This window comes from Rhamphochromis longiceps, linkage group LG8 (genome assembly GCF_057381845.1).
Source record: "Rhamphochromis longiceps isolate RC_006_pf linkage group LG8, R_longiceps_female_GT1.1, whole genome shotgun sequence".
NCBI classification, from domain to species: domain Eukaryota; kingdom Metazoa; phylum Chordata; class Actinopteri; order Cichliformes; family Cichlidae; genus Rhamphochromis; species Rhamphochromis longiceps.
This window is the reverse complement of record NC_140564.1, coordinates 3,525,516-3,537,949: the sequence shown is the minus strand read 5'-3', so window position 1 is coordinate 3,537,949 and position 12,434 is coordinate 3,525,516. Positions and strand designations below refer to the sequence as shown.

General features: G+C 39.8%; 1 protein-coding gene and 1 long non-coding RNA gene across 2 annotated transcripts in view; one reads left to right on the top strand and one right to left on the bottom strand.

Annotated features, from left to right (window-relative positions):
* LOC146662905 (uncharacterized) overlaps positions 1 to 12,434 on the top strand; it is a 413,626-nt gene that overhangs the window by 102,368 nt on the left and 298,824 nt on the right. The window lies entirely within an intron of this gene.
* LOC146662904 (ryanodine receptor 2-like) overlaps positions 2,551 to 12,434 on the bottom strand; it is a 317,890-nt gene continuing 308,006 nt past the window's right edge. Inside the window, exons 112-115 of the mRNA XM_085415489.1 lie at positions 10,772 to 10,836; positions 10,488 to 10,588; positions 9,553 to 9,604; positions 2,551 to 7,640 (exon numbers count right to left, since the gene is read on the bottom strand). Coding sequence (XP_085271615.1) covers positions 7,545 to 7,640; positions 9,553 to 9,604; positions 10,488 to 10,588; positions 10,772 to 10,836 — 314 coding nt within the window. The 3' untranslated portion in view covers positions 2,551 to 7,544. The remainder of the gene's footprint in view (positions 7,641 to 9,552; positions 9,605 to 10,487; positions 10,589 to 10,771; positions 10,837 to 12,434) is intronic.

Genomic DNA, 12,434 nt, shown 5'->3' with positions numbered 1-12,434 from the left:
TGGCACGGACTACGCACCATTACCGACTACAAAGCCAGGGACACTGCGCCGATCAACGCCGACTCTGCATTCACCAACGAGCTGAATCAGCTATACGCCCATTTCGAGGTTAGCCAGGCGGCTAATGCTATCTACCGCCTGACTACCGAGAACAGTGACGTCATCAGCAAGAGACCAGTGACCAGCATCGCGGAGCATGACGTCCGAGCGGCATTGAGGAGAGTGAACACAAGGAAAGCGGCGGGGCCAGACAGCATCACCGGCCGTCTGCTGTGCTGCTGTGCTGACCAGCTAGCAGGTGTGTTCACTTACATCTTCAACGAGTCCCTGGCGAAGTCTGTGGTCCGCACATGCTTCAAAAGATCCACCATCATCCCTGTGCCCAAGAACAGCAAACCCTCATCCCTGAACGATTACCGGCCAGTTGCACTGACCTCGGTAGTAATGAAGGTGTTTGAGAGAATATCATCTCCTCCTCCATCCCAGACACCACAGATCTGCTGCAGTTCGCCTACCGATCCAACAGATCCACAGAGGACGCCATCGCCCACATCCTGCACACCACCCTCAGCCACGAAGCTGCCACTCAGCCACAGGACAAGAAACAGGGTAACTATGTGAGAATGCTGTTTGTTGATTACAGTTCAGCGTTTAACACAATAGTGACCTGCAGACTGTTCACAAAGCTCAGGGATCGGGGACTCAACAGCCGTCTGTGTGCATGGGTGTTGGACTTCCTCACTGGCAGAACTCAGGTGGTGAGGGTGGGTAGATGCGTCTCTAACAGAATCACCATCAACACAGGAGCACCTCAGGGATGTGTCCTCTCGCCACTGCTCTACTCCCTCTACACTTCAGACTGTGTGGCCACCCATGGCTCCAACACCATTGTGAAGTTTGCTGACGACACAGTGGTGTTGGGTGCCATCTCCAACAACGATGAGGTGGCCTACATGGACGAAGTGAAGAATCTGGCATCATGGTGCCAGGACAACCACCTCCAGCTGAACGTCGGCAAGACCAAGGAGCTGGTGGTGGACTTCAGAAGGAGTCAGCACAGAGACTACAAGCCCATTATCATCAATGGAGCTCCAGTGGAGAGGGTGCAGTCCTTCAAGTATCTTGGTGTCCACATCTCCTCAGACCTGACATGGTCTGACCACATTCAGGTCCAGACCAAAAAGGCTAGGCAGCTCCTACGACAACTGAGGAAGTTCAGGGTCTCTCCAAAGATCCTCAGGATTTTCTATACAGGCGCTGTGGAGAGCATCCTCACACAGAACATGGCATCGTGGTTTGGGAACAGCTGTGTGAAGGACCAAAAAGCTCTCCAGAGAGTGATCCGTACAGCAGAACGCTGCTGCAGGATTGCTCTCCCCCCGCTTCAGGACACCTACACCAGGAGATGCCGGACTAGAGCAGCGCAGATACTGAAGGACCCGTCCCATCCTGGCAACAAACTGTTCCAACTTCTGCAATCTGGTAGAAGGTTCCGCATCTTCCGGGCAAGGACAGAGAGACTCAAGAGGAGCTTCTATCCCCAAGCCATCCGGGCCCTAAACACACACACCCGCCCTCTCACATCATCTATAATTGACTGAGACAGGACTCTTCCAGACACTAAACCAAGGCACAATGTACATTTCAATTCCTTTAATTTTAAATATGTGTATATTGTCTATTCTGTAAAATAGTCAGATGTCTATTCATATTAATGTACAGAATTCACCTGCTTGCTGCTCTTACTGCACATTCACCCAATGTATATACTATATATATATATATATAATGTTCTTCCTCTACCCTCCCATTTTTGCACATGTCGAGGAGCATGTCAGGCTACATTTCACTATGTGTTATACTTGTATAACTATGCATGTGACAAATAAAGAACCTTGAACCTTGAACCTTGAAATGTATGGTTTTCAGGGTTTTTATCGGTTTTCAGCGTTATTTTGTTATCGTTTTTATCGTTAACTCTGTTTTCCTGGGTCTTTTCACGTGTGTTATGAATAAATCTTCTTTTTTTCGGTACCGGTACTAGTTTTATTTTGTTGTATTTATCCGCGACACCTTAAAGGCCGGTCCATGAAAATATTGTCAGGCATAAACCGGTCCGTGGCACAAAAAAGGTTGGGGACTGCTGATCTAAAGGGAGCTTAGAGCAGAGTTGCTGCTAGTTCACATTGAAGGAAGCTGGCTGAAGTGGTTCAGGCATCTGATGAGGAGGTCATCCCTGTGCCTCTCCTCGGAGTGTTTTTTTTTTTTTCAGGACACTCCCAGGAGGAGGCCAGAAGATCAGCTTAGGCTGCCACTAAAACTCATCTTTGGATAAGGAAATGGATGGATGTAAGTGCCTACAGCCTGTATATATTATGTAACAAGTTATCACAGAAAAGAAATTATCTTTAGAAATAAATTTAACAAATTCAGCTGAATTAAGAGCATTCTACAATTAACAAGTTAATAAATAAAATTTTATTTTCAAAATCATGCAAATCTATCATTGCTTATAGATCAATTTCCTCTTTACACATTCGTCTCTCAGAAGTAGCAATAGCCTACTCATAATTACTACATGAAGTAGACTTTGTGGCAAACTAAACATTCCCCCTTCATGATACATATGGAAAATATTTATTTTTACATGAGCAAAATGCCACTTGGTAATGGCGTGGTTCAGTCTGAAAAGGGATTGGAATAAATAAAAATGAGGCATCGCATCAGCATGGTATAGTGAACACAATTCAAGACACTTACACTGGTTGATTGCAGTTGTGACATCCACTGTGTTATCAGTGTTAAAGTCATCAGTTATCAGTTACACATGCACCAGCACTCACTTAAAGGTGAAACCAGTAAACATGGCTCTTTAGTGGCCTCTAGTGCCAGCCTAAACACAACAGCATTAACAACAAACATGTTCCTACCAATGCGTCTCCATCAGCAAAGTCTAGAGTTTCATTTATAGGCTTCCTGACATTGTCTTCTCTGACAAACTGCATCATACTTTAAGCTGCCTGATTTATTATCAAACACTTTGCATCAAACAGCAGCTTAAATCTGTTAAACAGTTTATACAAGTTGAACTGATATTCCTTTCAACTTTCTCACACTCTACTACTGACAGTTTTGGGTTTTAGAGATAAAAGGGTGACAGATAACAAAATCTATAGGTTAGAGCCAGTGAAATATTACGCTACTTGTTGCACCTTTAAGATCGAGTGAGACAAATATAACAAAACCTCAGTTTACTTCTTTATTATCTGAAAATAAAAGATAACTGAATAAATATAAAACTTAAATTACTTCTGAGACAAAGTTAAGTAAGCTTTAATTTGTTCTACCTCTTTCTTTGAGATATACAATGGTAAAAGTGATTCGTCTCTTAAACTCACTTAAGGTCTTTTGCTTGACCTCAGAACCAACTTAAGCAAACCTTTACAAACAGAGATGGTTAAATGACAGAAAAGCAGGGCCTACTGTCTTATTTTTCAAATACAATTGTGGTAAAATGTCTTAATGAGTTACAACTCATCCCACAACACCTAAATGATTTATCTTAAATAACTAAGAGAATCTGAATGGATACATTATGGGCAGCAGAGATTTAGTGTATTTATTATACCTACTCAATATTCCCCATTAGCATGCAAATATTTTTTTTAGACTTTTTTTGAGAGGGAGGTGTGTTTACAATAAAAGTAATTATTATATAAGAACATCACAAAAATGCATATCATGAACTACTGAACCTTATTTGACAAGAAAGTTGTGAAATGTGTTCCATGGAATGTTAATTGTTGCTAGTTAAGTGAGATGTAACTATTACAATTTCTAAGAAACTGAAAATAGTAGCCCACAGACTGTAACACATGGCTGCTGATTTCTAACCAAAGCCACGACAAGTGTTGATCTTTAAACTTGGTTGTATAGCAGTATCAGAAATTATACAATAAAAAAAATATATTTATTCTGCATCACTCATATAGCTGAACAGAACCTGCAGCATACACTCAACCTGTTGTCTTATTAGGTCCACCGAGCAACATCTGTTGTATTCTGATGAGTAAGCTGGTGTCAATTTAAACATATTTTGTATATTTCCCCAAATGTGTTTTTATAAAGACAGATTAAATACGAAAAATTTCATTAACCTTTTAACATCCACCAACTTACTTACAGCCCACTTAAAGGTGAGGTTAGGTTACATTTTAGCTACATGCTAAACATAACATTACTGTTCTCAAGACATTACCTTAGGTCTCATACATGCATCTTACCTTCAGAATTTCTGTTATTAGACTTCAGCTGAATATATTAAATAGGTGAAAATTCCAATTGAATTTACAACCTGGTAAATATGAACTTAATGCTAACCGTACCCCTAATCTTAACTCTAAATAGGCTGTGATGGTTGTTTAGCGTTTCAACTGAACCCTTCAAGATGATGGTAACTAATGGAATTAGAAGTTCTGTAAAACAGAAAAAAAGGATTTACTGAAGGAATGTTGTACAAAACGAAATGTGGTTAAAATGTAACCTAGCCCTAAGTTTATCTACTGTACCCTGGTTTGAGGCTAGTTACAGTCAACTATGATACCTTTTGGAATTGTAACACCCCAGTTTGCACAACTGAAATGTGTGCATTTCTGCTCTGGTCAACCTTCAGTCCTTCTCTTCTTCTACTTCTATAGAATATTATTCTGTGGTACTCTTAGCTTCATATGTTCTCCTCAGTTTGTATATGGTATTATTATGAAGCTACTCTTCTTGTCTAGCTTTCATAGATCCTCCCCAGCTAGATAAGGCACTGCAACCTCCCGTCCCCCCTTTCTGTCTCCTCATGCTTTGTTGTGCTATTCTAGTACTGCAGGAAACCCATCTGATTGCTCCATTCTGGCTGATTATTCCTCTTAGCTAACAAGCATGCAGCTATATCTGCAGCCATAAACTTCTAAAACAAATAAATCTCTATAGTTTGTTTATTATATTTTCTATTTGTTTTTCTTTTTTGGATTGTTTTGATATTGCTTTTTCAGAAAATCACAAGCTTTCATTAACAAATGTTACTAAGCTTTACAAAACAAAACAAAAAAACAAAGCCCTGCTAGTGGCGCCTCGAGCCTGTCGTATTCCTTACACAACAACAAAATATTGAAGATTTGGACACAATACACATTTGTTAAGCTCTTCTAATCCTGCCCAGTACTGGGGTTTGACATTGACTGACCAGCAGTTGTTCGCATTTATCACCGTGAACATGAGTGTTGAAAAATATACATCTCTGATGTCCTGTTACTACCGGCGACAAACATTAACAAAACAAACAAAAAATGCATTAAATCAATTATCAAAGACAGTAATGGATTCAATCATTTTATAAGCTATGTATTTATTTAGGTATATCAGAAAGCTGGTTGAGGATTATGAATTGTCCATGCTTTGACTTTTTTAAGTGGAGCAAAATGAACTTGATGAACATGTGGTAAGCCATGAGCATATAATTAAGGGTCCCTTCACACACAGTGCTGGCATGGTACAGTGTGTGGACACAGCATGATCAACAGTGAACTTACAGTCCGGTCCAGTGCCCAATGACAGAATGTTTTTGTTTTTTCAATTTTGCCTCTTACAACCCCACAGTGGATTTTTAATCACATGACCAAACTGTCGTTTACCTTTAATTCCAGGAGTTTAACAAAATACTGCTTTATTTATTTAGATATTACAACAATTTTTATACTTAGGTCCATAAATCCATCAGTAATTTCGGTCAGTAACTGCCTGAAGTCTAGAACCCAACAGACATCGCCAAATGTTTCTTCCCTTGAGATCCACCATCAGAGATGGTAATCTGATTACTTTTTTCAGGTAACGAGTAAAGTAAGGGATTACTATTGCAAAATCGGTAATTAGTTACTGATTACTTTTTTCAGGTAACTTGACCAACACTGTCCACCATAGGCCTTTACTTCCACTGACTTCAGTTACTGCACGTTTGTGAGTTTTTCACCATTATGTTTTTAATTTAATAAATAAAATGCATATAAATAAAACTACTGGGTTAAGATCAGGGGACTGACTTGGCTGTTGAAGAATATCTCTTGAATACTGAGAGATTCTCGGGTTTCTTTTGTGGTGAGGTCATTATCAGTTTGCTCTGACAAATGCTTTCCAACCAGTTTGGCTGAATTTGAGCAGAGTACAGCCCTGAACATTTCACAATTAATTCTGCTGTTTCTACCCAGTTCCACTGGCAGCCCCACATGCCAGTGCACTGTATCACATCTGATGGATGGTGTGTTTTGGATCATGAGCCGTTCCTTTTGTTCTCCATACTTTTCTCTTCCCATCATTCTGGTTCATGTCAGCCTAGGTTTCATCTGTTTAAAGAACTTAATACAGGACCGGGTCGACTCTTTTCAATGTTTTCTGTCAAAGTGTATTCTTGCCTTCCTCTTCTTGAGTGTAACCAGTGGTGTGTACTTTATTTGATTTTATTGACAATGATAAATTGACAGTGATAAAGGGTGTTTACTACGTGGCTAGCTTTTGAAAATATGTTTATCCTCAAGGTTTTCTTAAGCCAAAGAAATGTGATATTCCTCAATGGCCAAGTCTCTCACTTGATCTCAACCCAAAAGAGCATGCTTTTCATTTACCGAACAAAAAAGTGAAGGCAGAAGAACACAAACAAGCAGTAGCTGAAGGCAAATCAAGTATTTAGTGATCTAGATTGTTTGACTTGAGATCCACTGTGATGGTGGTATAAGTAAGTAACGTGAGAAGAACATGTGTCATTGTTCAAACACTTTGGACCAAACTGTAATCCAACTCAACACAGCAGCTCTGTTTGTGAAAATGTTCCTCATTGCACAGGGGCTTCATTCAGCTTTGTGATTGTTCTGAAGTCTCCACTTTGGTGCTGTGTTCGATTTTCATTGTCCATCGTATTCAGGTCAGCACGTCTTTAAGCTTATTGAAGTGTAGATTTGCTGCAGAGTTCTTCTTGCCAGAATAAGTCGTCAACTTGTTTGATTATTGTATCCACCACCTGTACCTTTATGAATCGTGCATTATAAACATGAAAGGCCGTAGACATGGTCATATTAAAAGTAAAACATTCTTTAGGTTTCTTGTTTTACCGTCAGTCCATTAAGCCTTTGTATTTTTTGCAAGTTACTTTGAATATAGAATAAGATGAAGCACAGAAGTCATCAGAGTGAAAAAAGTCTAGACCTGCCACCTGTCATGTATTGTACATCATATTTTCTGAAGTTTTCTATGTACAAGGTTTCAAAAGCATTCCGAACAGAGTGTGCTGAAGGCCGGGGGGTGGAGCTGGCTGTCTGGACTACAATGGCAGGGTGTGTCCCGTTGAAGAGCGTGGCCACTTGAGGAGAGATGACGCATAGAGAGGAACCCATCATTTGGTAGAATACAGCCTCCTCAGAAAAGTAATAAATGTTTGAGGGACAAGCAGAGGCCAGATGGCTGCAGTGGGCCTTTCAGAGTTAAGAGTCTGTCACTCCAAGGTCGACTCAGTTGAGCTGATCCTCATACTGTTTCCGGAAACAGTCACCAGCGGGGAAAAACTCCCAGCAACGTTCCTGGTACATTTTCCATACGTAAGACTCCTTAAAGACAGAGAGGAAGAGGAAAGGAGGGTTTGCTTCATGTGTGTTACATTTAAAGTGTAATTATCACAACAGCTTTGTTCATCATGGAAATTAGTACTAGCATTGTAACCTCTAGGTACCTACTGAAATGAACAAAGCTAGCCTAGAACCCAGAGTGACATTAAAGCTGACCCCAGCCCAGCAGTAAGACCTGATCTTCAACAGGTAACAAAGGCAGTGATGTGCAGTCAGGATGCAGCGTCTGTTTCTATGTGTTCATGTTTCTAAAGCAGAATCCCTGTGGTGATCACTTTAAAGTATCTTTGTGCTGGTTTTCATCTTTGCATTGTGCTGTCGGCTTTGTGCTCATGCCTAAATACTACAAGAAAGCTCATATGTGTGCTCATTGGGATATGGATTTGTGTTGGTGCGTGGGACTGTATCCTCAGTTTTATATTGTTAAATGGTAATTATAAGACAATGTGTTTCAGGTCACGGAGAAACAGAAAAGTAATGTAACAAGTGGTGTAAAACAAAAGAATTCCTATGGTGAGTAATTAAATAACATACTATATTACTTTTAAGAAAAGTGCTCTGGGTAATATTTGTAATATGTTACTTATTTCGAATAATGACCCCAGATATGATCACAACAAAACAGGGAAATGCTTTAAACATGCACAAACATTTGACCACAAAACATGCAATTAATATGCACCGATGTAATGTCTTTGATATGCTGCTTAGACGCTCCAAGCAGAGCCAATCAGAACCCAATGAGAATCAATAAGAGAATTGATAAGTGACATCAATAGTGGTATTGAATTTGCTAAATTTGTATAAATTCTCATCCCTTACTACAAGCCGTATTTGTCTGAATCACACGTTATTTGTTCATTTGATATACTGGGGTTTAAAAGCCCCTGAGTGGACCCATAGCTCATACCACAGAAGTGAATGCTAGAAGTTAACTAAGAATATTTTTTAGCTTCCACTTATACTTTAAAAACTGCACTTGAAGTAGCGGAAAAACTTAAAACAATTGAAAAGAAAACCAGAGTGACCAAAAGAAGGAATCCAGCAAAAGGGAGAGTAGACGATCACTACAGGTGCACCCACTGACCAGCCATGGACTGGAACTGGTTGATTTCCAATGTTCTCCACCCCAATCGGTGACCAGCCAATCAGCATCCCCTGCATAAAGCCCTGCATTTTATGCATTCACAACGGGCGTTATAGGTAAATCAGACTGAGAGGCATAAACTAACATGTCAATAGTGTGAAAGCGCCTCATTGTGAGTAAAGATGCAAAGTTAGTCAAAGTAAGGTGCAGGGGGAACAACAGAATGAAATCTGAAACAACAAACCTAATCCAATGCCTTTAGTGGTGGCATTGATGAGCCCAAATGTCATAAAAACAAACATTTGAACAGCGTACTGGATCTCTCTGAGAAGTCAGAAATTAATCAAGTATAGCATTTACTAAAAGGACTTTTTAGTTCTGAAATGCAAATAAGTAACCCATTTGGCATCTTAATAAAAAATAATAATGCCTTTACTTTAAATTTATAGAAAACAGCAATAATTATAATTTACCAAATCAAAAACATTTGGATTAAAGACCACGAGCATACTGGTGGATAAGCTGTTACAGATACATAAGAAATAACTTTGGTAATTACAAATGCTCTTAATTTAGGGCACCTAAATTTGTTAAGCACTTGCTTATGGACATAAAGAAAGAAACTATTAAGATTAGCTCAAAAACAGTGTGATTTTCCATGTTCCATACTGAGGCTTTAACAATGTTAGCAGCCATTAAAAAACTGTTAGAAACACTTAGAGAGAGTTTGAAGCTAAACTGTACTGACCACGTAACAGGATGACAGTCTTGTATATTTACTGGCAGAGAGATTGGAAAGGTGCTTACCTGGCCTGTGTGCTCTGTTTCGTCTTTGTTGATGAGATACATCAGAAAGAATCTGAAGCACACACACACACAGACACAGTTGTTAGAAAACACAAACAGTATTATCATTGCATATATCAGTCACACAGCATCAGTGCCAGAGGTTACAGTGGCACTTGCTGGTTGGAGGCAGTTGTGTATTCTTAACTTGCCTGTGTGGGTTCTCTCAGGCTTCCTGCCACATTCAAAGGACATGTTTGTTAGCTTAATTGGTGATTCTGGCCATAGCTGTGAATGTGCATGTGAATTGTTGTCTTCTGAGAGACTAACAACCTGTCCAGGGTTTGCCCCACATCTCTCCTAATGACAGCTTGGACTTTACAACAATTTTAAGAAACTTGTACATAAACCAATATACCAAGAAATGAGGGCTGGCTCAAGACACAGTACTGTATTTAGGGTTAAAGTCAACAGACATTTGAAATTTTGGTTGTATTTTCTATTACAGCTCAGTAATAAAGTGGGAAGGGTAACAAGGCAAAGACAAGAACGTAACGTGGTCATTTCTAAGTCATTAGGACTCAATTACCAAAGTAACAAGCACTTAATATCCAAGTAGTATCATGGTAGCAACTGTGGTTACAGTTGAGTAATACCACACTGAAATGTATGTAACTGGATAATAAGTGTCCAAACACTGGGGATAATAATGTGGAAACACACCTCAGTGTAACACAAATGCTGTGGTACAAAACAAGCCAGGACAAATATCATAGATATCATCGCCCACCTGAGATTGGGGACCAAGCCCCAAGTACACCAAGATTGGGTACCTATCTTTCATTAACTGACCTGAAAGACTGTGTACTATGTAGGTGTGATGATCTATGATGATGTAGGTGTTAAAAGGTACAATAACACACACAGAAATACAGACACTCTCCAGACGTACTTACAGGTAGTTGGCTAAGTTGTGCTCCTGTAGAGTGTGCGTTTCAAAGCCGTGTGGCACGGTGTCAAAGTAGTCATTACCTATTCCACAGATAAAACATTTGGTCTGCAAGAGAAACACGTGATAGTTAGGTGGTTGTCATTTATTGTAACCTATTGGCAATCTTCATCTATGCCTCTGTTGGAGGTACAGCTATACAAAACAAAAGAACCACAAAATCTATATTTTTACATGTTCATATGCCTGAATTTAAAAAAAACTGCATTGAACTGTTGTGTGTGTTTTCACCTCCATGTCTTCTTTCACTTGTTCCTGCTGATCCCTCAGCTCTCCAAAAGCATCAATGATTAACCCTAGGATTTCAGAGAGGGTGGAGCTTAAACATGCTGGTCCACATTATTACACTGAATACAACAATAGATATGAAAACCACAGGCTATCTACTATATCTACTATAATACTTCTAAAGGAGTCTTTTTTGCTATTCAGTTACATTCTCTATATTACGTCCAAAGTGTGTATGTCCCTATAGGGAAGGATATAAACACTAAAGACAAAGCCTACACAGATGCAAAATCCTGAATGTTCCAGGACCCATCATATTTTAAAAGCCTCATAATATCATATTAATCCAACTGAGCACTGTAGTGTCAGAATGTAAGCCAACGCTTGGTTTGTTTCCAAAAGTAGAATGGGAGGTAGAGCCCTCAGCTCTAACCAACTCTTCTCCAATGAAACCAGCTTCCAGTCTGGGTTCCTGAGACAGACACCCTACTTTTACGATTAGGCCCCAAACTTTTGTTTTTGACAAGCTTAGTTATCATCATTGTCAATATGTGTGGCAGAGGGAAATAATTATTTGGTCCCTACTCAGTTTCTACTACCACTAACGTTTCTCACTGGAAAAGAAATGAACAGTCTCTAATTTTTATGGTAGTTACATTTTAATGGAGAGAGAAAGAATATCAACCTAAAATCTAAAATTTCATTGAAGTTATGGATTGGTTTGCATATCACTGAGTGAAACAGATGTTTAATCCCCAACCAAAATATGACTTTGCACTTGGTGAAGAAACCCTTGTTGGCACACACAGTGTTAAGGCATTTCTTTTAGGTGATCACCAGGTTTGCACATCTTACGAGTGATTTTGGCCCATCCCTCTTTACAGAAATTCTTCAGATTACTTGGCTCCTTCTTGGGAATTCAAAGCCTCCACAGATTTCTGTAGTCTATTGATACTAGATAGTGGAAAAGGGGTGGGATTAAATAAGCATATGCTTCTTCCTGCTCCTTTTTGAACATGAACGTTATTTGGAGTTGTGGTTGCTCGTTTTCCTTTTGTTTTGCTTTGTTCATTTGTCTCTTTTAATTCTATTTTGTTGTACTTTTTCAACATGTTCAAAATAAAGATTCAATCAATCAATCAATCAATTTTCTATTGGACTGAGCTCTGCAGACTGGCTCGGCCACTCCATGGAAGGCAGCACAACTAATGTGCTGCTTCTTCTTCCGCCACTGGTCCGTTGCCTTGGTGGTATATTTTAGTTCACTTTCATGCAAGAAGACCCATCTAAACCCATCTTAGGTGTTCTGATTGAGAGTTTACAGTACAGTACACCCTCTTCTGTGGAACCAGCTTCCAGTTTGGATTCAGGAGACAGACACTATCTCTACTTTTAAGATTAGGCTTCAAACTTTCCTGTTTGATAAAGCATATAGTTAGTGCTGGACCAGGTGACCCTGAACCTCCCTTAGTTACCGTGTTGCACTGTTTCTTCTTTAGTGACCTTTTTCTCTCACTTTGTGTTTGTACACCGCTCTGCATTTAATTATTAGTTACTTTTAATCTCTGGCTCTCTTTCAAAGCACGTCTTTGTCCTGCCTTCCTTCCCCCAGCCCAATCGTGGCAGATGGCCGCCCTCCCTGAGCCTGGTTCTGCTGGAGGTGTCC